Source organism: Colossoma macropomum, unplaced genomic scaffold, assembly GCF_904425465.1.
Source record: "Colossoma macropomum unplaced genomic scaffold, Colossoma_macropomum, whole genome shotgun sequence".
NCBI lineage: Eukaryota > Metazoa > Chordata > Actinopteri > Characiformes > Serrasalmidae > Colossoma > Colossoma macropomum.
The window spans coordinates 406,963-434,727 of NW_023496040.1; the positions used below are offsets into that span (position 1 = coordinate 406,963).

Below are 27,765 nucleotides of genomic sequence, written 5' to 3' on the forward strand. Positions count from 1 at the left end.
ATGGAAAGTTTTTTTAAAGCTCAATTACAAAAATGTTGGGACATTTTGTAAAATGCAGTAAAAACAAGAATTTGTGATTTGTTTATTATTTAACTGACAACAGATTTCCAAGTTTTCACTGACCAACATAATTATATTTTGTAAATATACATTTAGAATTTGATGCCTGCAACACGCTCAGAAAAAGCTGGGGCAGAGGCATGGTATGGCACTGTTTTACATTATCTTTCCTTTTTATTACACTTTTTAATGGTTTGGGAACTGAGAATGCTACTTGTTGCAGTTTTGCAAGTGGACTTTTTGAATTCTGAAGTACTTCCGAGCCTGTGTGACTATTTAACACAGTAGCATGACTGTTTCTTATGCAATGCTGTCTGAGGGTTTGAAGGTCATGCACATTCAACAGTGGTTTGCAGCCTTGCCCTACACAGACTAAGATTTCTCCTGATTCCCTGAATCTTTTCACAATATTATGTACAGTAGATGGTGAAAGACCTAAATTCTTTGCAATCTTCCATTGAGAAATGTTCTTTTTGACAGTTCTTTCACAAAGTTTGGCAAGAACCATCTTTGCTTGCACAGACTGAGCATTTGGTGGATGTTCCTTTTACACCCAATCATGATACCTTCTCCTGTTACCAATTTATCTGCTTCCTGTGGAATGTTTAATTATTATTATTTATTTTGTCCTGTCCCAACTTTTTTTTGAGTTTGTTGCAGGCATTAAATTTGTTTATATTTACATATTACAATCAAGCTGGTCAGACAAAAGATTGGAAATCTTTTCTTTGTACTTTTGTTAGTTTAATAAAGGTTCAAGAGAATTAACAAATCACATTATTATTTTTATTGCATTTTACAAAAGGTCCCATTTTTTCCAGAAATGGGGTTTGTACACCAATTCTACACCAGGATTTTTCTAAAACGGTATGTCCAAGCCTTTCAGGAACATTTATTTATTCCTTGCCCTCTACACATGATTCAACTTCCACCTCCATTAACTAGATCAGGTGTTTTGGAGCAGGTAAGATTTGAAAATGTGCAGGACAGTGGGTCCAGTGGGTATTGCTAATTCTTTGAAAAAACTACAACCTGAAATCAAAACTGACATTTGTTTAAGCACAATTAACCATACCACACCTTTTAAAAGGCAAAAATTTTGCTTTCTCGTAATCATTGACTGAAGTGTAATGATTTTTACGGTCCTAAAATCTGATTGGCTGATCATTATGGTAAAATATTCAATATATGCACACACTATGATCGCCTCAGAACAATTATTAATGCACCAAGTTATAGAATATCCTTGCGCTGCTACTGGAACCACCAAATATATTGATGAAGTAAGAACCCGGTTTTGTTTAAACTGAGTGGCTGACAGCACATTTTCTTAACTAGAACCAGGCTGATCAGCCAACTAACAGGTTAATAGATATTAAACTGGCTTAACAACTCCTCCATTAATATCACAAGCTTCAATTAAATTCATGTTTATCTCGAATATTTTTGAAAATAACTTCTTTGTCATATTTTATGTTGTCAGCCGTTTTAAAAAAGCAATAAACCAAGAGGCCTTATGTTACAATGATTTTGTCATGGGTAATAGGGCTTTGTTTTGTGTTGCGCCTAACCCCCCTACATGTGATAAAATCCCTCCATGATACCATGTATCACTCAGGAATGTGTCATGGTAAGGAAGAGAACTGTGTCATGATTTCTGATTCATGTTAACTAGAAGTTGATTAAGTTACGGAACTGCAATGGAACTTCTTAGTACATCTAGTATCAGCAGAACAGCTGAAGTTTGCTGTTCTTCTCTTTTTGAGGCACTCTTAGTCTAAAATACAGTGTTAAAGCACAAGGAGTGAGTAATGAAAAAACAGTACATCTACTGTCACTAGCATAAAATAATTAAACTAAGTGCAAAAAAGAATTACTAACTAAATGTTAATGAATAAAATGATGTATAGATTACCTTCCTTATAAATATACTTGACTAGAAGTTTTAAAAAATACTTAGAAAAGTACAAATCCATCAAAAGAAAATTTAAGAATATGTCATTAAGTCAGTGGAGCTAGTTACCAGCTACCTCTGATCATTCACACATGCGTTTTTAATTTATGTTCTATTTTTTTATATGTTAAATTCAGCAAACAGTAATTGTGCAGAAGTGTGTCCTCTGTAGAGGATGTGTTGACATGTTTCCACTTAGAAAAACAACAAAACATGTAATTTGACCAGCAACGCCCAAACGTTTGCATATGCCATTGCTTTTTGTTCACTTATTCAGTCTACAGCACTTTAGCCCTGCCTACTCAAACAGAAGTTATAAAGAGGACTGCTTTTTGAGTGAGATAATTTACATGCATAATTTACATGCATTAGTCTTAAAGGCATATTGACAAAAACAGGGGTAAAGAGAGATTAACATTGTAAAAATGAATTAAACTGTAAAAATGGCTCGTTAGATCAATCAAAAAAATTACTTTATGTAATTTTTTAATTGAACTAGTTTAATTCAACCCAAAAAATTGCATTCATTGAAAACATAGTTCATTTAAAGTATTTAGGTTGGATAAAACTGGTTAATTTACTTCTTACTACATGAAGTAGTTTTTATGGTTGATCTGTCAAGCCATTTTTTACAGTGTAAAACGTGGTCCTTCTAACATTTCCTTATTGGGGATATAGGCCCATTAAGCGAACCTCTAACTGCATTTGTAGCAGCACCCTCAGAACAAAAAATAATAGTGTTTTAAGCTTTTTTTTGAGCAGGCTTTTTTGTATGACTTGATGTGTGAATGATATCACTACACTGGGGTGCTTGGATAATTCCAAAGTTATTTCAGAGTTATTTTTCATGACATTTCTCGCTATATTATGGATGCTAAATTAATGGTGAATTGCCAAAGTGTACATCTACTTTTAAAACAAATGAAGCACTAACCAAACAACTTTTTAACTGTAGTTTAAAGGCTTTTTCAGGGCGTTTTATACACCAACAGCAGCCAGACAAGTGCTAGTTTGCTGTGAGGGTCCATGTTTCCCTGAACTGTAACAGCTGAAGTTGCATAAACGCTTTGAGATTCCCATTAAGCTCCCCACGGTAGCATGGCCTGTGGTGGGCACCACAGTATTATACACTGTTCATGTGCTGGAGTCATTATTGTAAGATCTACGTGGTACAGTACATAGGGAGTAGGGAGCAGTTGAGGTGGAGAGATTGATCTGAACAATCAGCTAATCTGTAATGATTAACACCGGTGCATCCTTAACGCCAGCCCTCAGCACTGAAATTTGGTGTAGTACTGACAGAAAAACAAAAATCTTACTATGAACACAAATAGTTTCTCTGTTAAAACTGTTTTTTACTCATGTAATAATAGTAATGTAGTAGTAAAAAGCCGAAAGTGCGGCTGCAGTTTCTAAACTGAGGCGCAAGGAGCTGAAAACGCAGGTCTGAAAGTGAAGGGGCCAAAGTTGTGGCTCTGCAGCCTCTGCAGATAGACGCTACTCAATATTGCTAACAGATATGGCGGATTGTGCTTCCATCTAGTGGAGAAGCGCTTTATTGCATCACATCTGTATCCCTTGGTTCTGTGAGAGAATCAAACAGGTCTTTAAGGCTACGTTCACACAGCTGGTAAAAGTGGCCCAAAATAATTTTTTTGTACAGAAACATCAGCCTTAATGTTTATGAGGTCTCAGCAGCGTGAAATAATGACAAATGTCGACTTAGATTGATGCAAAAGTCGTATGAATTACAATCTGGCTGTTCAGGCTGAGTCGCATTGCCCCAGATCGAATATGGATTGGATTTCAGTACCACATATGTCTCAACTCGGAATTGAAAATGTCAGATTCAGTGTGTTTTTTGCTGTTCACGCTGACGCACAGAAGACACATCTGTCACATATGAGGAAAAAGATCGGATTTGGGCCACTTTTACAACCCCATTTCCAAAAAAGTTGGGACGCTGTGCAGAATGTAAATAAAAATAGAATGCAATGATGCAAATCAAGTAAACCATATTTTTAAAGGAAAATGCTGCAAAGACGACATATCAAATGTTGAAACTGAGAAATGTTATTGTTTTTTGAAAAATATATGCCCATTTTGAATTTGATGCCAACAACACGTTCCAAAAAAGTTAGGACGGGGGCATGTTTACCACTGTGTTTCATCACCTCTTCTTTTAACAACACTCTGTAAGTGTTTGGGAACTGAGGAGACCGACTGCTGTAGTTTTGAAAGTGAAATGTTTTCCCATTCTTGTTTGATATAGGATTTCAGCTGCTCAACAGTTCAGGATCTCCTTTGTCGTATTTTTTATTTCATAATGTGCCAAATGTTATGAGTGGTGACAGATCTGGACTGCAGGCAGGTCAGTTTAGCACCCGGACTCTTTTAATACAGAGTAATGCTGTTGTAACACATGTAGAATGTGGTGTGTCATTGTCTTGCTGAAATAAAGGCCTTCTCTGAAAAAGAAGTCATCTGGATGGCAGCATATGTTGCCAAAACATGTATATATCATTTAGCATTAATGGTGCCTTCACATATGTGCATGTCACCCATGCCATGCACACTAATGCTCCCCTATACCATCATGAATTCTGGCTTTTGAACTGTGTATTGATAACAAGCTGAGTGGTCTTTAGCCCGGAGGACACAGCGTGCATGATTTCCAAAAACAATTTCAAATGTTGATTTGTCAGACCACAGGACACTTTTCCACTTCATCTCAGTCCATTTTAAATGAGCTCGGGCCCAGAGAAGGTGGCAGTGTTTCTGGATCCTGTTTATATCTGGTTTCTTCTTTGCGTTTTAGAGTTTTAACTTGCCTTTGTGGGTACAGTGATGAACTGTTCTCACACACAGTGGTTTTCAGAAATGTTCCTGAGCCCATGCAGTGATTTCCTCTACAGAATCATGCCTGTGTTTAATGCAGTGCCGTCTGAGGGCCCAAAGATCATTGCCAGCAAATACTGTTTTTTGACCTTGTCCCTTCCATACAGAGATTTTTCCAGATTCTCGGAATCTCTTAATGTTATCATGTACCATAGAGGCTGAATCCCAAAGTTCTTTGCTATTATACGTTGAGAAACGTTATTCTTGAATCGTTGCACTATTTGATCGTGCGGTTATTCACAGAGTGGTGAACCCCTCCTCATCTTTACTTTTGAAAGACTCAGCCTCTCTGGGATGCTTTGTTTGTACTCAATCGTGTTACTGACCTGTTGCCAATTAACCTCTAGGTGTTTTTTTAGCATTACACAACTTTACCAGCTTTTTCTTGCCCCATCCCAACTTTTTTGGAACATGTTGTTATCAAATTCAAAATGGGCAAATATTTTTCAAAAACCAATGAGTTTCTCAGTTTCAATATTTGATATGTTGTCTTCGTACTATTTTCAATGAAATATGTTTAAATGTTTTTTAAACAGACAGACATTCTTTGAGGTAAGGGGTTGCTAGATCATTTAGAGCCTTAAAGGCATGGATGAGTTTCTCCAGCAGACCTGGAGAAACTCATCCATGCCTTTATTTCTAGCAGGATTGATTTATTGTAATAGTCTCCTGAATGGACTCCCAAAAAAGACAATCCAACAGCTTCAAATGATTCAGAATGCAGAGTCTCACTAGGAGTAAAAGAAGGGAACACATCACCCCCATTATTAAATCCTTACACTGGCTACCAGTAAGTTACAAAATAGAGTTTAAGATACTATTACCCATCTTTACATCACTTAATGGTGCAGGAGCTGCATGTTTATTTGATATGCTGCAGTGATATGAGCCGAGCAGATCTCTCAGATCATTAGGAACTAGTTAGTTAGTCCTGCCAAAGGTAAAGACTAAACATAAAAGGGCAGGGTTTAGCTACTATGCTACTCTCAAATGGAACCAGCATTAGAAGAGCGCTGACACTGGACACTTTCAAATATAGGCTCAAAATATTTCTCTGCATCTTCTTGTTGTTGCAAGACGGCTGACGGAGGTTATGCTTCCATCTAGTGGCGAAGCACTGTAGTGCATCCCAATTTTATCCTTCAGTTCTTTGACTACATAGATCTAGACTTCTGACCACTAGATGTCGCTTGGGGCCCCTTTTGGGGAAGGGATGGAGCCTGACCGTGGAGGCTAGTGGTTTCAGCCACACCCTGCCAAAGTCTCTCAAGTGATTTTGCTGAGATTATTTTCTGAGAACAGTATCATAGCAGGTTGAATAATTTGTGTTTTACATTTGTTAACTTATTATTTGAAGTTCAATGAGCTCAACATTTCAAGTTAACCAGGTTATTTACTCTTTTTAAGCTTAAAACTGCATAATTTTTTACAGTGTATGTAAAATTTGGAATTTTTTTATTACAAAAGAGTGGATGAATCTAAAATCATAATCTGTTTGTGAACAATGGAACTACACTGTAAAAATGGCTCGTCAGTTGAACAAGTTTTATTCGATTTAAAAATTACTTTGAAAGAATCATTCATTCGAAGTATTTATTGGGGTTGAATAAGACTAGTTTATTTACTTGTTACCACATGAAGTAATTTTGTTAGGTTGAACTGACAAGCCATTTTTTACAGTACATGGAATCTGTGTCTCTACAATGGCTTTAATATTTTTGTTTGTTTTTCTTTTATAATAAAACCAGGAAAGCAAACAGGGGGATTCTCCACGGGCAGTTCACTGTAAAATCTGCTAACTTAAAAACATTTACTTTCTGTGGTAACAAGCAACTTAAATCGTTTCGTTTAGCCTAGACAAATACTTTGAGTAAATGTGGGTTAATTCAAAATATGTTTTTAAGCTGAATAAAACTAGTTTAATTACTTGATACCACATTAAGTACTTTTTCATTGAACTGACGAACCATTTTTTCAGTGTTCTATCATTACTGTAACTTTCTGGAAACTGTTTTTCTTTCTTACTTTAGGTCAAGCATTTTTTTTTAGTTACGCTGGAGCGTTTACTCAACTCGGAGCTGTTACTCAATAGTGAATAGCTGAAAAGTATCGATGGTATTCACGCACTGGTATGAGTGCTGTAAAGCATGTTTTGTTTTTCAGTGTGTTTGCAGCTGGAGCCTGTCTTGTGCCACGAGGGGCACGTCAGGGAAATTCTTTTTGTTCATGCTACAGACACTCCCTCAGCACGCAGCGGACGCATGATGAACCCCTGAACCAAGAACTGTAACTTTTCAACTATGTGAACCTACTAGTTTGGGGAGAAACGGAAAGACGGGAAGGGCAGAAGGGAGTGTTTGGCCTGGTTGTCGTACAACATGTGAAGTGACGCATATTTTGGCTTTGGCACAAAGAGGTGCAACTTAAGCTGCAGAGCCTTGACTCATGAGTTGAGATGCAGTGGTGAGAAAAGATTTGAGAACCCTTCGAATGGCTTTTAGTTTCTGTACTACGGGCTCACACGTAAAAAATGGTCATCAGTTCAACCTAAAAAAAAATGACTTTATATGGTAACAAGCAATTGATCTAGATTTATTCAACTCAGAAATGACTCTGATTGTAAGAATCATTCATTTAAAGTATTTATTTGAATACTGAGTTGAATAAAACTAGTTATTTTCTTGTTACTATATGATTTGATATGAAGATATGAAGAAGTTATTTTTTTGGGTTGAATTGACGAGCCATTTTATAGTGTGTTTTCCCACGTTTGTCTTCTACACTGTACAAAATGGTAACCTAAAAAATGACTTGGTTAAAAGCAGTTGAACAGGTTTTATTTATTCCTTTTGATTCACCTATATGCTGTAATGAAACATTGGTTCAAGTTGAACTGATGAACCACTTAATAACTGGTACAGAACATTTACGTTATGCTGTGCCTTAAATCTGCTTAACAAGAAAGTTTCTTTAACCTTTACTCTTAAAAAATTGCTTCTTCAAAGGTTCTTTAGTAAAGACAATGGTTCTATATAGTACCATGAACACTCAAAGAGCCTTTGCATGGTGAAGTGTTCTTCAGATTGATAGATAATGTGTTGTACATGGTTCTTCATAGAACTTTTTTGAAAAGGATTCTATATAGCACCAAAAAGCGTTCTGCTATTGTTCCAGTGTCAAGCTTGTAACCTGTAGAAGAACTCTTTTTGGTGCCATACAGAACCATTTTTAAAGAAACATATATAGCACATTCTCTATCAATCTGAAGAACCATTTCACCATGCAAAGAACCATTTAAGCATGAAATGGTTCTATATAGAACCATTGTCTTTACTAAAGAACTCTTGAAGAACCATCTTTTTTAAGCGTGTACCATCCATGGAAGCCAAAAGTAGTTCTTCCACTCTGTAAAAAGTGGAACAAGGCACAAGTTAGTTTGAATTGATCTGAAATATTGCTTTTATTCATCTAATTTGTTTGTGCTTGACATTGTTTAATTTGAATAATTAATCTGAGTTGAGAGAACCATGTTTTTCAGTGTATCTGGATTTTATTCCTTTAATTTTAATTTATGCATTATGTAATTGAGTTTGATATCCTAGTGCTGTTTACTGTCCTAAGCTGTTTAATGGAGTGTGTTGTCTGCTAAACAGTGTGGTGTGTTCACATTGGCACTTCTGCATTTTTTTAATGCTTCTCTTGAAAAACAGCATTGTTTTCATGTTAGATCAGTTCAACTGTGTTTTTTTTTCCTTGTTCTTGACCATCATTAGTTGTACCCTACGCTTCCTGCTCTGCATTTTTTGGCCACCACTCATGAATTATCATGTGATTTGTCTTTTTTTTCCCACCAGAGAGTAGAAGAGTAACCCAGATAATGCTAAGCTCAGCTTTGTCATGACTGTTGTACCTGGTCCAGATGATCCACTGGTGTAGCCATAGTATAGAAACAGTTGGATGTGTGATGTTAGACAGTAAAGAATGATAGAAACCGGTGTTCCAAGATTCCTGAGGTTTATTGTACATGCTGTGTGCTGCTACAGACAGTGCTACAGCTTGAGAATTTACCAATACTCATGTTATAGCAATGTCTATGTGAGCATATACAAAGTATGAGTAAAAGCAAAACAGTTCAGATGACTTCTCTGCATTCTCTGGAGCAATGGAGCACCTTTAAAAATAGCTTTGGGATGAGTTGGAGTGCGGTTTTTGATCTAGAACTTATCATTTAACATCAGTACCTGACCTCACTAATGCTCTCGTAGCTGAATGCAGTCTCATTCTTACAGCAACATTCCGATCTTTAGTGTTAAGCTTTCTCAGAAGAGTACAGGTTGTTACGGCAGGGGGACAAACTCTGTATTCATATTCAATTTCAGTAGAAATGTTGGATCAGGTGTCTACAAACTTTTAGACATAAAGTGTATATAATTTCAAATGTCCAAGGATTTCAGAGAATAATTACAATAATTGACATATAGTTTATAAATAAGTGTGACAGTCAGCATCTAACATTCTTTTTAAGTATACTATACATAATGATTTTACTGCAAAAAAGAGCTTTCTTGAACACTTAGTGAGTCAGATACACAAAGTTTATCTTAATCTCAAATTAGGAAAATTTAAAATGTAACACTGAAACCATGCGTCATTTGGGATGGTGTGTGTAGAGTGAAAGTAAAAAACATTGAAGTGACTCACACTTTGAGTTTTGTTCTTTACTCTAGGGTTGGGCCCTTTAATACTATGGAACTTTAAAGTCGCTCCTTGAGGACAAACATTGGTATGCAGATTTAAGATAAAGGCAGTAGTTGTGTTGCTACGCTCTTCTTGTTATGAACATCAAACAAACCTTTCTCACTGTTTCGATTAGCTTTTTAATCCCCTGTTAGAAGCTCAAAAACCCTGCCTTACTACTATTACAGTCCCAAGAACATCCGTAAGCATAGATATAGAATTAAAATAGAGTTGGCACCCTTTTTTTGCTGCTAGAACCAGCTCCACTCTGCTGGGGAGGCATTCCAGCAAATTTCTGACATGGCTGCTGGAATTCGCGTCAAGAACATTACTGAGGTCTGGCACTGATATATGATGATAAGGCTTGGCTTGCAGTTGACGCTTCGCTTAATCTTAAAGATGTTCGATGGCGCCAGGACTTCGACGTCACCAAACCATTTCTTTAGAAATTTTACTTTGTACGTGGAAGCATTGTCATACTGAACCCGGAAAGGACCTACCCCAAACTGTTGCCACAATGTTGTAAGCACACAATTCTTTAGACCAGGGGAGCACAACTCCAGTCCTGGAGGGCCGGTGTCCAGCACAGTTTGGGGGTTTCTCTGCTCAAGCACACCCACTTAACCTGGCAATTAAGGATAAGTGTTATCAGGTGTGTTGGAGCAGGTAAATCACCAAAGTGTCCAGGACCGGAGTTGTGCACCCCTGCTCTAGACAGTGATTAAGGGTCTGGAATTAAGAGGCCCAAACCATGACAAACACTCCCGTTATTTCACCTCTAACAAACTTTAACATGCCTTCGTAGCATTGAGGTAGTGTTGTTCTGGCATCCGCACGACCTTGATTTGTCTGTCAGGCTGACAAGACAGATTCATCACACCAGAAATCACTATTCCACTCCAGCTCATGCATGGCATTGGACTTGTTAATCTTCAGATTACTTGACAGCTCTAATGGGGCAGAAATTGGACTTGTAAAGGTTGTATCCTCTGACAGAGCCACATTGAAAGTCAGTGTGCTCCTTAGTATGATCTGTTCTACTGCCAATGTTTCATTATGTGCGTAGGTTAGCAATCGACGTGGCTGAAATAGTCGAACCCACTATTTAGAAGGGGTATGTGCAAGCTACAGGCCAAGCAGAATAGCTACAGCCATTACTTAATGTTACACATTATTATTTTAGGCAATTAGGAATGACCGGTACCTTGCACCAGTTATTTTCTCACAGAAGCCTTTGGTTAGTCATTGTAAGCCAATTTCTAGATATCTCATATCTCAGTTACAGTTTGTGTGTTCCTATGTGTTTGTGCAGTGTTGCATGTCATTCTTGTTCCTATAACAAGACAAAGGAGATTCAGACTAACCGCTCAAAAGGGCACCGTCTCAAATGCGACATTGCTTTTAATGCTATGTACATTTACCCTCCCATTCTATATCGTGACCAGCCATCACTTATCATGTGCTTATTGTCTGCTGCCCATGTAAAGGAAGATAAATTATCTTTTAACAAACCATGGCAGAAATTACTCCTGAACTAAGAAACAGGACAGTAGATGCTTTGAAGTCCATAGCAGCATGTCAGGCTTAAAAAATAGGTGGAGATAATATTAAATAGACAGTTTTATGTTGAAAGAAAGTACAACTTGTTTTAATGGTTTGTTTATAATAGCCTTGTTGTTTGAACACTAATTCGGTCATGTTTGCAGTCTTAAATATCACAGAATCTTTGAACAAATATATTTTGCTTGGGGGATTAAAATGGAATTCAACTGGAAATTGCACACTTAAATGATTAAGATGTAAACAAAGTCATTCAGCGTGGTTTAGTGTGATAAAATGTTTAATTTTAGAAAAAAAACTATTGAGTCAGAATTGTTCACAGCGCTGGTGATAGGAACCAAGCTTTTGGAGAGTGTAATGCCTCTAAAAAAATCTCCCTTATAGAAAGTTATTACATGAAATGGTTACCAATCTGCCAGTTCCCAGCATCTAATACATTAGACATTATGATAGTTGAAAAGGTTTTGGCCTAAAACATATTTTTAAAATATGTGCATGATGGAGAGTTACATGCAAAATAGTCCCCAAAGAAAACATACTTTTTTAGATGTATCTTTGGCCATTATCAACATTACATATTCAGCGTAGAGTAAGACGCAGGGGAGGCCATGATTCTGCTGCAAGAAGTGCTCTTTTATTAAACACCGTGCAGAAAGGCACAAAACATACATGAAACAAAGGGGATCACTTAGTCCTAAGCTTTCACTCGGTAGTGGCTATGCCCCACACGAAATAACCCACACCCCAGACATGATAAAACACATAAAACACAGACACATACCTTTATTTAAAGAACAAACAACATAAATAATCCCATGAACCACCTCACATGGCCACACTTCCTGTGTTTCCTAGAGATAGCGCAGCCAATAGTGGGACATTACAGTATAAAAACACAGTAAGTTTACTGGTCATTTTTGATAGTAAAAAATGGCCATAATTGTATAGTAGCCATCGTGGCCTCTGGTTCTTATCACCTTCACTGTATAGATGTCCAAGTTGGTACATTTCAACGGTAACTATTTAACATCAAACCACTCTGTATGACTTTACAAATTTGAAAACTTGGTGGAATTCCGGTTGGTGTGCAAACAGTATTAATAATAAAAGGTGACTCAAAAGGATTCATCCCATTTCAAAGTGCCATAATTTTACAACCATGAGGCACCTAGGAACCAATCAAATACCAATTGAAAGAGGGGGTCATAGAGTTTCTGACTGTCACCGGAAGATGGCTCCCTTCAGTCTGTGAAGAGATGGCGACCTTTGAGCAGAAGGCTTTTTGCGTTCTCCACTTCAATAAGAGTGAATCAATCATAATTGTGCAACGTGATTTTCGTCAGCAGTGAACCCCCAACAGCTCAGAGCGTTCAGTGTCGTTGGTTCCACAACACTGGATGATCTCCAAAATCGCATTGAAAGAGCCTTGAGTACAGTAACACCAGACAAGCTCAATCAAATATGAGATGAATCTGACTATGGCGTTGATGTTGTCTGTACAGCTGGAGGAGGTTCATATTGAGCACTTGTAAAATTACATAATAAACTTTATGCTCACTTAAACCATTTACAATTTACTGCATTGTTTTATAAAGATTTACAAGTGAAATAAATCATTTTGAAATCGGACTAAATGAACTTTTTAAACACTCTGCTTGTGTCTGTGATGTATAGTGTGACAATGATTTTAATCATATGTTTACACTGCACATTCTGTAGCCCCACCCTGCTTCTGATCTACTGTCCTGGAGAGTGTAGTTTCAACACAACTGGCTCTAATATTCAGACATTCCTGAAGGCCTTGATTAGGTGTGCTACACGTTCAGAATGAAGCACTAAACTGTCACTGGAGTGGTGCTGTCAATAGTACATCTTGAGTATCTTTAGTTAAGGGAACATAACTGTACCACTGGCTTTTTTTAAATTTTTTATTTTAAACACTTTAAGGGTACAAAATATGCACCTTTTAAGGTTCATTGAGGGTACATTTACATGTTATTTTGTTTAAAGAACCTGTACTGTGGCCTTTATTCTGACTCTGTAGATGAGGGTTGACGATTAATATGTTAAGCCTTGAGGATACTAAATGTATGCTGTATTCATGACAACTGGGAACATTTTTTTTTTTAAATCTGAGCGTCCTCTTCCCTCTTCACAACTCAGCTGTTTGAAGTTTTTGCTGTTTGAAGTATTTGGCTAGTGAATGCCAGGCTCTTAAAAAGCTTTTACACTAGAGTTAAAAAGTGATTTGGTTAGTTCTTCATTCAGTTCAAAAGTGGATGTAGGCTATTCACCATTAACATAGGGCCAAAAGCTGCTTAAGTGACATCACAGAATTGCGGCTTGGAGAAGATGGAGCTCTTAAGAAACCTCTGACTGGAAATTCTAAGTCGAAAAGCCTTTCAAATGCATTTGGGAATGAAACTTCCCTGTTCTGACATGGTCTAAATCACAGATCATGTCCTTTTCTCCCTTCTTCCTCTTCTTCTTCTCTGTCAACAAAGCTATTATTTTTCCCCCTAATTTATTCCCTACAGTACTATATTCTATTTTAATAGTTTCCAAGCATTTATAATTACATGTGGGAAAATAGTTTCATAATGTACACTCTTGAAAATAAAGGTTCTTTACATGATGCCACAGAAAAACCACCATTGAACCACCTAAAGAACCTTTCAGTGTATGGCTCTTTAGAGAACACTTTGGCAGTACTTTATTTGGATAGCCCCCTGATACTTTGTAAATGCTTATCTTGCATTTAGTGTACATTTAAGTAAATAGCTATTAACTTTCTCTAACCCTAAACATGGCCTTACATCTAACCTTAGCCTCAACCTAAACTCAAAACCTAACCCTAGTCTTTATTGTAACCTTAAGCCTAACATTTTTGAGAATCACCTGAGTTTCACCAGTTAGCTTGTTATTAATGTGAACATTTATAGATAATCTATTGGGGGGCTATCCAAATAAAGTAGGACAAACACTTTTTGTAAGTGTGATGTCTGAGTGTGAAGAACCTTTTTAATGTTTAAAGAATCTCCACATAAAGTAAAGGTTCTATGAAGGACACTTAAATTGGTATAGTACCTTTGCATTACATTAAAATACTCTAAACCTTTAAAAGGTTCGTCACAAATCTCTGTTTCAAACATGAGAGAACCAAAAGTGGTTCTTCTCTTTGCAACTCTCTGCTTCATCCCATTTTAAAAAAGTGTACACAGAACATGAAAGCAAGGGTCAGAGAGAGAGAGAGAGAGAGAGAGAGAGAGAGAGTCAGATAAATCACTTTTGAAACCCAGAGGCCTTCAATTTTGCTAGATCATATTTTAAGAACTGACTCATTTCTGGCATATGATTGTTCTGATTATGACGTAGGAGTTTTGGAAAGAGGAAACAAAAACTCATCGTGTTTCAACCCTCTTATGTAAACAGCTGGAAAATATAAGTAAGAAAAAATCATGAAAAAATCATGATAAAAGAACAAAATGCTTTCCTTGGGTAAGCTAAGTTCGATAAGAAGATAACTGCAGTCTTTCAATCAAAACTGAAAACAGTCATTTTGTTTGCTGCTTACCTCTCCTTTAAGTGCAACTAGGAACGTGACACTGGGCAAAATGAAGGGAAAAGTTTAGGAAATCATGTTATGTGCAATGTGGGATATGGAACTATGTGCAACTAAAACAATTACTATACATGGCATAATTCACATATGTTTACCTGTAGTTTTATGTTACAAATGGTACTCAGGTCTAGGTGGATCCAAAGGGGTTTTATTTTAAAATTTTAGACTAAGTCTTATTTAAAAAGCACTATTCACGCCTCTTCCGTTAACACTAACAATATATAAATACACAAAACTCCCAGTGAAAATTCTCAGGGGCCCAGATTACAAGTAGGTAATCTGAGGGCACAACAAAACAAAATGGAGATGCACACAGAATGTGTTATGCCAACATGTTTTTTTATTAAGACGTAGTCTTTCCCACCAACAGTGACTACAAAAGTTAAATGTCACTGACGGACAAGCAGACAGTTAAACAGACAGATAAGCAGAGAGTTAAACAGGATAATGGCAACAAATACAATTACACGCAATGCAGTGGCTACAAATGAGCCACGTAGCAAGTCTAAACAAAATTGTGCGTCACTGCCAGTTATAATTGAGCCCAAATATGTATGCAATCTGAAACTAAAACCAATATTAACTGGTGTAATGAGCGTAAATGCTAGACATTAGACACCTTCATGAACGGAACTGTTAGCTTGCCTGCTACAAACTGATCGTGACAGTGGATATCTTCTCAGGATGGCTGAATTTTCCATTGTTTATTGTGTAAAACAGGTTTTCCAAGAAGGACTGAAGCTTCTCTGAAGACAAGACAGTTTACCACATTATTATTTATATACTCACCATTCACTTTATTAGAAACATTTGTCTTGGACTTCCTCTCACTGGCCACTTTATGAGCTCCACCTATAGTTGTATGCCAAACTTTGAGTACACCTGGTCAAATTACACATTTTGTTGCTTTTCTGAGTGAAACAACCAAGACCACCTATTATGTATTTGCTAAACTTAACATATTGGGAAAACATGAGATATGGCATGAGTGCATAGGTTTTGCACCCTTTCAGTCAGAGCTTAGTAAGACCCCCTTTGGCTGAAATCACAGCCTCCAAATGCGGCCAGCTAACATTCTTTGTGTTCTTGCTTTAGGAATTCTTTCCACTCTTTCTTGCAGAATGTTTCTAGTTCTGAAATATTCATAGGCCAGCTTGCGTGCACTGGGACTGTGAGGGTTATACCAAAAACCTTTATCTTTCAGTTCTCTAAGCAGTCCAAGGTTGATTTTCGTGTATGTTTTGAATTGTTATCTTGGAATGTACAACCTGTTTGATTCCTCAGTTTCTTGACTCACTTTGTCACATTTGCCCCAACAGTGTTTTTTCTGTTTTCTTTGGCTGTTTTGCGTACAGTGACCCTTGTGTTAAGAACACAGATAAGGATTCTTTCTAGTGATGCTCTGAGTGGGCCAGTGCATCACTTTTCTTGTGTTAGCCAAATCTTTCTGTAGATCCTTGGCAGTGACATGGGATTTTTCCTTGCTTACTTGCTCAGGCTGTGTTTAGGGACTTTTCACGATATTTTACATCTTAACTTTGAATGTTCTCCTTAACTTCAAGCCTAGAAACAGACTTAGCCCAGGTTATTTAGACTTTCATTTGTTTGTAAAACAAGCACAGCAAACTAATTTTGAAGAGGCAGTCCAAGTTTAAAAAACTAATCAAGTGAAGTGTGACAAGCCTGAGCCCAGTTGTCCTTATTACTTAGCTCTTTTACTACAGAAACTCAACTGAAAACTGATAGTAGAAGGGAAAGATACTGAGATGTCATCCATTTGTCTTTAAAAAATGTTCCTTGCAACCACAAACTATGATGTGACGGGAAAATCTCGTCAGTCAGTGTCAGATAGTGTGATAGCACAGTTGTAGTTTTCAAGTATGAATGGAACTAAGGTAGAGATTTTGATGTTTCAAGAAACATTCTATGCATTCCAAGACACTTTACTAGCTTTAGCTAGACCAGACGGTATGATTCACATCAAATGTTGCTATTATATTTTATTTCTGAATTGCCATGTTGTTGCCACTGTAGTAATCTAATGAGTTTGTCATTCAGTGTATAAAGTAGTGATTTTCTTTTTTGTCTGTTTTATCTAGTTTTGGTGCGAGAAAAAAAAAAATTAGTTTCTTTGTATGTCACATTCTTCAGATGACATTTGTGGAATCTCTTGTGCATTTCTTCAACAAGAAAAAGGTGTAAATGATGCCTTTCCCAGATATATTCATAAAAGAACACACAAAAATCTAAGAGTTGAGTAAAGTTTAATCTCAGACTTAATTGAGGACTCATTGACCTTGTCTCTTTTTCCTTAATGTCACAAGGAATATTCTGGTGTTTTGCATTAATAACCACACCTTATTTTTTAATTTAATTTATTTTACTGCACTACTGTATGAATGTGAGACAAATAAAAGCTTTATATGACTTTAGAATATTATTATTGGAAAAAGTTCAAAATTTTCATAATTTTTTTATGCTTTTTTCTGTGAAACTATAGGCAGCCTTACTTTACTTGATACAAGAGGTAAGTCGAAAGGCATTAGAAACATTGACTCCTAATGCTTGTTGTTTTTCAAGTTTGTCAGGGTAAACAACATGCAGCCAGCTTCTCATTGGACAGTTTCTGAAGTCATGGGATTGGCAGGATTACAGTATATGACACCATTCTTCCTCCAGCTAAATGCCCATTTACTTGCTCTCTGTTCACCTTTGGTCTTTGCTGCTTGTCCGAGAACTTCACTCCGCTCCCAAACAGCGGCCGTCCATACAGGTAAGTCACAGACAGCATTTTCCCCAAAGCACATTAGATAGAATGTCAACAGCAAGACTGATGAGTAGCAGGGTTAGTAAAATTTAAATCAAAATCAAATTCAAATATGATTTATTGAAATATATTGGCAGCTGCATATTGTTCATGATGTTATGAGGATAAAGCTCTTGAATTACATGGGCGTTGTCTAGAATGGATGCTTTCAGGGATCATGAATCACCAACCTCTGTCAACTGAAAGAACTAAAGATCTTTTTTACTCTGAAAAAAAAAAAAGTTTTTGCATGAGATCGATGATATATAAAAAGAGGACGTGCTCACTTGTTTTCACTTAGAAAACTTATAATGTCACCAGGGCACCCAAACTGTTGCCTACCATTGTATACATGAAGAATTTTATTCTAAAATGCTGCATACTCGTTTGTAACAAGAAGAGATTTGAAATGAATATTAGCTGACATATAGCACAAAATGTATTTCTTTAATACGGGTGAATCACAACATAAAATTTAAATATTTCTTGTATGTGTAAAAAAAGAAAGCAGCATTTAATGCTTTTTGGAACTACATCCTTCATATATAGTTTATATGCATTTCTATTTATTTAATAATGTAATTCTTTCCACTCTAGGTTAAAGACAGTATAATGGACTGGAGGATTATTCTGGCCGTTTTGGGCCTGATTGGTAAGATTTCACTCTAAATCAGTTACTTTATGTCAGCACTGCTCTTTTCACTCCCTCTGAGAATCTGAATTTGGCTCAGTTTCTGGAGCGGGATGTCAGTACATGGGGCAGCTACAACAAGCTTAATCAGTAAAGAATCTGACAGAAGGAATCAAGCCGTATATTTATTTTCTAGAATAACCAGATGTGTGTACAAGATATTTATCAATCGTGTTTTTCTTATATATTTTTAACTAATTAACAACACAATATTTCATTATTTCCACCAAAAATGTTACTTATCTGAAAAGTTACTAAATGATGCAGGTACTTTAAATCAGGGGTTAAAGTTCCATTGGAGCACCCTGGTTTTGGAGTAATCCTGTCCTTCACAGTTTAGTGTTTTTCTGCTCTAACACACCAAGTTCAGTTCAGGAGGGGTTGTTAATGAATGATTATTTGGATCAGGTGTGTTGAAACCATGGAAGATACTGAGAGCAGTGGGTACTCCAGAACCAGGGGTCAGGAATTACAGGTTGAAATGTTAATTTCTTTGGAAATTATTTATTTCTAAGCAAAAAATTTGAACTCTTTATTCCCACTTGACTTTGCTCTTAACCGCTAAGTGGGCCTTCAAAGATTATTTGTTAACACTTGTTCAGTGACTAAAGAATAAATCCATATTGCAAAGCAATCATAATGTTTAGCAGATTGAGCTTTATGTTTTATTGTAATATCTACCTGCTTGGAAACTGTGAACCATCTATCAAAAACAGAAAGTCCTAAAAAAGCATGACAAAATTCCCTATTTTAATGTTGTTGGTTCTCAAACCAACAGTCTTCAGGGTGTTTGCTCTAATCCAGCTCCCAGGTATTTATAGCCAGTATTTAGTGTTTGGTTTGGCTCCGCTGTGGTGGAGAGCTACAATGTGGGCCGTCTTAAGGGCCCTAGGGACTGGATTGAACCACTTAATCAAAGGAAGAATTTTTGTTAGTTATTATTATTATATTATATATATTATTATTATTTTGATGCCACAGTATCTCTGTTACTTATTATTAGTACAACCTTGCTGATAGCTTTAGTGTAGAGAAACTCTCCACTCCTCAGCAGCTTCTGATTAGGGTTACGCAAAGTTTAGTGGGTCCAATGTGAGTCCCTCATCCTTATTTTTCAGATGAATACAGGATGATGGGATGAATGGTAGAAAAAAATGACTTCCAGGATGTACATTACTAGGAAAATAATTTGATCAGCTTTCAACATTTCATGCATTTTATAATGTGATATAACATTTTAAAGGCTTCACTCTGCTCTAAGAGTTGCTTGCATCACTCATACTTGTACAAGTTCAACCAGATTCACCACAAACCAGTGTTGCTATTCCTAATTTGTGCATTACAAAATTTGTATATTTCTATCCTCATCTGAATGAGGAAATCTAGTGTGTAAGGCAAAGAAGTGATGCACCATTCCTATATATTTTGTTAACAAACTTCTAATTTGTTTGCCTCTCTCGTGACAGCACAGACAGTGACTCAGACTTCACCAACAGAGAATGCTACAACCCCCGTTCCTACATGGTCTACACTGAATGAAACATGGAATGCAACAAAACCCACTCCTTCACACTTGAATGAGATTTCCCCAAATTCGACAATGAATGTTACGAGCCCCATTCCTTCATGGTCTGCACCGAATGAAACATTGAGTACTAAAAAACCCACTACTTCGCCAAATGCAACAGCACCTGGAACCAGATTTCCTGGCAATGAATCACCACCAGGTACCCCAGTAGTTTCTAGAAGTGTGCCTGATATGTTGACTGTTACTCTATAGTATTTACTGCACTGCACTGGCAATCCTGATATTCCCGATGTTTCATATTTCAGCTTTGAATTAGTTCCATTTTATTGACTGAAATGTTTTGTCTCCCATCTGTTTAGTCATACCAAACCCAACCCGAAGTACTCCTGTAGCTGCATCATTCAACATGTCCTTCAGCATCAATGAAACCTTTAATGACAATCTGTCCAATAGCAGCTCTGATCAGTTTAAAGCACAAGCCGACAAAATCAAAGTGCAGGTAATTGTTCAATTGTTTTGATTACTGATAAATGAACTTATTATATATTAGCTATATTAACATTGTTACAGTGACTACTATTTTACCATTTCAATAATGTCTTACGATCAAAGCTAAGAAAATAAGTACTTTTTCCAACTATAGCAGTAGTTCCATAAGGTTCTTAGCAGCCTTAGCACACAGATAAAGAAACCATGCATATGAAAGAATATTATATATAGTGAGTTATATTTGGTAACTTTTTAGTCCTTGAAGTGACCCAAAATTTTGTCAGAGTATTTGTGATCACTGTAATCTATAATCTGTAAATTTTTTTCAGCTTGAACCACTTTACAAGGGACCTTTCGGAAACTTCCTCCGCATGATCATTCGGGCATTCCGGTGAGAAAACAGATGTTGTTCTGAATAAATGTTGCTTTTTGAATGATGATTCAGAGTTTGAACCTGTTTGTCAATATGCTTGTGTGTTTTCAGGAAAGGCTCCATTGTGGCTGATATCACACTTGAGTTTAGTTCGAGTGACAATAGCATTAACGCAACCCAACTGAGAAACACCCTTGCTCAAGCAGTTAGAGATGGAAATGTGACCCTTGCTATTGATACAAACTCCATCAATGTCACCCAGAATCCAGGTCAGTGTACACAGTGCACAGCCATATTTGTTAGAAGGTAGCGTCCCGCCGCCCACTGAATATCTTAATGCAGTTGTTAAAAGTTCTTCAGTACATTGAGATTTATGTATTTTTTACAAGTAATAGCACAAGTCCTTTCATGGTACCCAGAATGGCCAGCTCACTTTTTTCTTATCATTATCCCTTATATCACTTGTGCTTATAGCCACACTGCACTGTTAACCATAAACCAGATCAGAGCACAGATACACACGCTGTAATATCATGAAGTCAAATGCAAAAGTATTGTATTGAAATGAGTACACCTAGTCTGTTTTACTAGGTATAGGCTTTATTTTGTATGTTAAACTCATTTTAAGCTGCAAATTGGTAAATGTATGATTATATAATTCTCATGGTATAAAAGGAAGCCAATCTTTAGTAGAAATAAAGAGTATCTATTTATTTAATGAATATTCTACTCTTCTGTTGTACTAATGTAATTGGATATTTAATGAAGATGGTGTCCTAATGGTTATAAATTCCATATTTTCCGTATCTGACAAATTACAAAGATTATTGTCTTTTATTAAGTAGAACAGAAAACATTACACATCTGAAAATGATTTAGTATTGTTGTAGTGTACTTAATGTTATGCACTGATGTTATACTTTGAAACTACTGAACACTTACGTGTCAAGTTTCATACAACTACTACATACCTATGTACACTATACATAGTGTGATATTATATTGTTTTGTTTTTTTTTACTGTTGCGCCATTTTGGGTGTGATTGAACTACACTAGTGATGATCCTGATATCCCAGATGTTTCATATTTGTGCTTTGAAATAGCTCCACTTTATTAACTGAAATGTTTTGTCTGTCATCTGCTTTGTCATGCCAGTCCCAACCCCACCAGATACAACTACACCTTCAGTCAGTTCACCTTCACCTAACGCAACTTTAGCCCCAGCTCAAAATGCAACTTCAGCCTCAACTCAAATCACATCAACCACAGCACTTGTAGTTGCTGCATCATTCAACATGTCCTTCAGCATCAATGAAACCTTTAATGACAATCTGTCCAATAGCAGCTCTGATCAGTTTAAAGCACAAGCCGACAAAATCACAGTGCAGGTAATTGTTCAATTGTTTTGATTACTGATAAATGAACTTATTATATATTAGCTATATTAACATTGTTACAGTGACTACTATTTTACTATTTCAATAATGTCTTACGATCAAAGCTAAGAAAATAAGTACTTTTTCCAACTATAGCAGTAGTTCCATAAGGTTCTTAGCAGCCTTAGCACACAGATAAAGAAACCATGCATATGAAAGAATATTATATATAGTGAGTTATATTTGGTAACTTTTTAGTCCTTGAAGTGACCCAACATTTTGTCAGAGTATTTGTGATCACTGTAATCTATAATCTAATACATTTTTTTTTCCAGCTTGAACCACTTTACAAGAGACTTTTCAGAAACTTCCTCCGCATGATCATTCGGGCATTCCGGTGAGAAAACAGATGTTGTTCTGAATAAATGTTGCTTTTTGAATGATGATTCAGAGTTTGAACTTGTTTGTCAATATGCTTGTGTGTTTTCAGGAAAGGCTCCATTGTGGCTGATATCACACTTGAGTTTAGTTCGAGTAACAGTAGCACTAACGCAACCCAACTGAGTAACACCCTTGCTCAAGCAGTTAGAGATGGAAATGTGACCCTTGCTATTGATACAAACTCCATCAATGTCACCCAGAATCCAGGTCAGTGTACACAGTGCACAGCCATATTTATTAGAAGGTAGCGTCCCGCCGCCCACTGAATATCTTAATGCAGTTGTTAAAAGTTCTTCAGTATATTGAGATTTATGTATTTTTTACAAGTAATAGCACAAGTCCTTTCATGGTACCCAGAATGGCCAGCTCACTTTTTTTCTTATCATTATCCCTTATATCACTTGTGCTTATAGCCGCACTGCACTGTTAACCATAAACCAGATCAGAGCACAGATACACACGCTGTAATATCATGAAGTCAAATGCAAAAGTATTGTATTGAAATGAGTACACCTAGTCTGTTTTACTAGGTATAGGCTTTATTTTGTATGTTAAACTCATTTTAAGCTGCAAATTGGTAAATGTATGATTATATAATTCTCATGGTATAAAAGGAAGCCAATCTTTAGTAGAAATAAAGAGTATCTATTTATTTAATGAATATTCTACTCTTCTGTTGTACTAATGTAATTGGATATTTAATGAAGATGGTGTCCTAATGGTTATAAATTCCATATTTTCCGTATCTGACAAATTACAAAGATTATTGTCTTTTATTAAGTAGAACAGAAAACATTACACATCTGAAAATGATTTAGTATTGTTGTAGTGTACTTAATGTTATGCACTGATGTTATACTTTGAAACTACTGAACACTTACGTGTCAAGTTTCATACAACTACTACATACCTATGTACACTATACATAGTGTGATATTATATTGTTTACTGATGCGCCATTTTGGGTGTGATTGAACTACACTAGTGATGATCCTGATATCCCAGATGTTTCATATTTGTGCTTTGAAATAGCTCCACTTTATTAACTGAAATGTTTTGTCTGTCATCTGCTTTGTCATGCCAGTCCCAACCCCACCAGATACAACTACACCTTCAGTCAGTTCACCTTCACCTAACGCAACTTTAGCCCCAGCTCAAAATGCAACTTCAGCCTCAACTCAAATCACATCAACCACAGCACTTGTAGTTGCTGCATCATTCAACATGTCCTTCAGCATCAATGAAACCTTTAATGACAATCTGTCCAATAGCAGCTCTGATCAGTTTAAAGCACAAGCCGACAAAATCACAGTGCAGGTAATTGTTCAATTGTTTTGATTACTGATAAATGAACTTATTATATATTAGCTATATTAACATTGTTACAGTGACTACTATTTTACTATTTCAATAATGTCTTACGATCAAAGCTAAGAAAATAAGTACTTTTTCCAACTATAGCAGTAGTTCCATAAGGTTCTTAGCAGCCTTAGCACACAGATAAAGAAACCATGCATATGAAAGAATATTATATATAGTGAGTTATATTTGGTAACTTTTTAGTCCTTGAAGTGACCCAACATTTTGTCAGAGTATTTGTGATCACTGTAATCTATAATCTAATACATTTTTTTTCCAGCTTGAACGACTTTACAAGAGACTTTTCAGAAACTTCCTCCGCATGATCATTCGGGCATTCCGGTGAGAAAACAGATGTTGTTCTGAATAAATGTTGCTTTTTGAATGATGATTCAGAGTTTGAACTTGTTTGTCAATATGCTTGTGTGTTTTCAGGAAAGGCTCCATTGTGGCTGATATCACACTTGAGTTTAGTTCGAGTAACAGTAGCACTAACGCAACCCAACTGAGTAACACCCTTGCTCAAGCAGTTAGAGATGGAAATGTGACCCTTGCTATTGATACAAACTCCATCAATGTCACCCAGAATCCAGGTCAGTGTACACAGTGCACAGCCATATTTATTAGAAGGTAGCGTCCCGCCGCCCACTGAATATCTTAATGCAGTTGTTAAAAGTTCTTCAGTATATTGAGATTTATGTATTTTTTACAAGTAATAGCACAAGTCCTTTCATGGTACCCAGAATGGCCAGCTCACTTTTTTTCTTATCATTATCCCTTATATCACTTGTGCTTATAGCCGCACTGCACTGTTAACCATAAACCAGATCAGAGCACAGATACACACGCTGTAATATCATGAAGTCAAATGCAAAAGTATTGTATTGAAATGAGTACACCTAGTCTGTTTTACTAGGTATAGGCTTTATTTTGTATGTTAAACTCATTTTAAGCTGCAAATTGGTAAATGTATGATTATATAATTCTCATGGTATAAAAGGAAGCCAATCTTCAGTAGAAATAAAGAGTATCTATTTATTTAATGAATATTCTACTCTTCTGTTGTACTAATGTAATTGGATATTTAATGAAGATGGTGTCCTAATGGTTATAAATTCCATATTTTCCGTATCTGACAAATTACAAAGATTATTGTCTTTTATTAAGTAGAACAGAAAACATTACACATCTGAAAATGATTTAGTATTGTTGTAATGTACTTAATGTTATGCACTGATGTTACACATCACAGCCATCACAGCCATTTTGGTTGTGATTATACTGCACTAGTATAGAGGAAGTCCTCATATCCCAGGTGTTTCATATTTGGCCAGGATTAGTCTAATAAGCAGTGCACAGAATTAGCTCCACTTTATAAAAATGTTTTGTCTGTCATCTGCTTTGTCATACCAGTCTCAACCTCATCAGATACAACTACACCTGCAGTCAGTGCCGCTACAACTCAGGCTTCAACTGTTGCAACTTCAGCCTCAACTCAAAATGCATCTTCAGCCTCGACTCAGAATGCAACTTCAGCCTCAACTCAAAATGCAACTTCAGCCTCAACTCAAAATGCAACTGCAAGTGCATCAACCACCGCAACTGTAGTTGCTGCAACATTCAACGTGTCCTTCAGAATCAATGAAAACTTTGATACAAATCTGTCCAATAGCAGCTCTGATCAGTTTAAAGCAAAAGCTAGCAACATCACCTCTCAGGTAATTTGTCAACAGTGATACTGTTACAGTCACTGCTATTTTACTATCTCTAATTAGTTCTTACAAACAAACAAAAAACTGACTTCATGTCGTAACAAGCAACTGAACTGGTTTTATTCAACCCAAAAAATTACATTAAAAGAAACAATCGTTCATTCAAAGTATTTATTTAGGTTGGATAAAACTAGTAAATTTGCTTGTTTTCACATGGAGTAATTTTTAGGTTGAACTGAATTAGCCCTTTTTACAGAATGCATATGAAAGAATATTATACATAGTGAGTTATTTGGTAACTTTTTAGCCCTATCTAACAGTTTCCCAACACTTTGCCAAAGTATTTAAAATAATTGTAATCTGTATTCTATAATAATCTGTAAATGTTTCTCTTTCAGTTTGGAGTAGTTTTCAAGAGAATCTTCAAAAGCTTCATCCGCATGTTCATTCGGAGTTTCAGGTGAGAAAGCAGATGCTGTTCTGAATAACTGTTGCTTTTTGATGATGATTCTGAGTTTGAACCTGTTTGCCAATATGCTTTGTATGTTTTCAGGAGTGGCTCCATTGTGGCTGATTCCGCAGTTGAGTTTAGTACTAATGAAACTACTGCAGAACAACTGAAAAACACCATCATTGCGGCCATAAGAAACGGAAGTTTTACCTTTGCTATTGATGAGACCTCTGTTGCCGTGAGTTCAGGTCAGTGTACACTCACAAAGATTATATACTATATATATTCACCCTTGCTGCACAGCCATATTTATCAGAAGGTGGCATCCCACTGCCCACTGAATTACTTCATGCAGTTGTTAAAGTCACATTTCTTTTAAATGCTTGGTCTGTACACTGAATTTTATGTATATTTTCACAGGTATTTCCGTGGCACCCGGAATGATCTGCTTGCTTCCTGTGCTACTGATGTCCCTTCTATCGCGTTTGCTTTAGGTTGCACTGCACTTCTAAACACAATTCAGTGTTGTGTCAGAATAAATACACATTATCTATGTTTTTCTAGCTCATAATAAATAAACAAGATGTTTTATTTGAAGCTGGGAATTATCAAATGAGTGATAACAAAATTACATTATAAAAGGGAATCCATTCTTTGTTATAAATACAGGGTGTCCGTTTATGTTTGAAGTATATTCTACTCTTCTTTTGTTCTAATGTAATTGGAAATTTAATGAAGGGGGTGTCCTAATGGTTAGGACCTTCCTGAAAATTCCTCCACATCTGACAAATTACAAGGATTTTTGCCTTTTATTAATAAGATTAATAAGAAACCTTACACATGTAATAATGATGTTGTATTATTATAGTGTACTTAACAGTGCATAATGATCTTATACTTTGAAACTACTAAGCACTATGTACAAATTTTAAATACCTATGTATACTATAAAGGCAGTATCAAATAAAGCTTGCACATTTTATCTGTTTCAGAAAGTATGTTTTTATTGTTTCTGCAAAAACTTTGGTATTTGAATAAAATGACTTCTTGAAAGTAACAATACCACATAAATTCAATGTTCATTATTGCTAAATTGTATGAAGCAATCACACATACACAATTTTTAAAGAACATTATACATATTGAGTATAATGGGCTGAAAATTGTAAAAAGATGAAGGTTATTTTTGGAGGGTGGTCAGTTTCTAGCTGTAGCTCTCTGTTAGCTATTCCAAAAAGTAAGTATTCATGAAAACTTTTGTATTCGACACCTCTTGTACGTGAAAGGGAAAATAATTCTTGATTCATAAAAAATGTAAAAACTACAAAAATTGAGATATTTGCTGTTTTTTTATTTGTAGAGTTTGTTTTGTTGAAGTTTTGACAATACATTTAGTTAAAATTAATAAAATAAAACAGTCAATAAAACAGTTTGTATCAAGCAACGTGCAAATTCTTAAACCTTATGAGTGCATTAAAATACTGCTGAATAAGATGATTGCCATAGTAATATTTGACAATGTTTTGCTTGGGTCTCCAGTTGGTGCTCTTATATTAGAATATATTCCTTCATTTATTTCAGGTTCTAGTCAGTGTTACATCTGTAAGTACCCATGCAAGTCCAGTAGGGGGCTACACCACTGTAAAGTCTCCCACAGCCCAAACAATCAAAAGCTACATATAGTCTCTTATGTTGGATAACCTGACT

At 36.1% G+C, this 27,765-nt stretch overlaps 1 protein-coding gene across 1 annotated transcript; it reads left to right on the forward strand.

The window, feature by feature from the left end:
- Positions 1-23,742: 23,742 nt before the first annotated feature.
- Positions 23,743-26,793, forward strand: zgc:111983 (uncharacterized protein LOC550501 homolog). Its single transcript, XM_036564777.1, has 7 exons — positions 23,743-23,853; positions 24,176-24,237; positions 24,331-24,488; positions 25,309-25,613; positions 26,006-26,067; positions 26,161-26,306; positions 26,479-26,793. The coding sequence occupies exons 1-7, from the start codon at positions 23,761-23,763 to the stop codon at positions 26,550-26,552; spliced, it is 900 nt and encodes a 299-aa protein (XP_036420670.1). The 5' UTR covers positions 23,743-23,760; the 3' UTR covers positions 26,553-26,793.
- Positions 26,794-27,765: the final 972 nt, after the last annotated feature.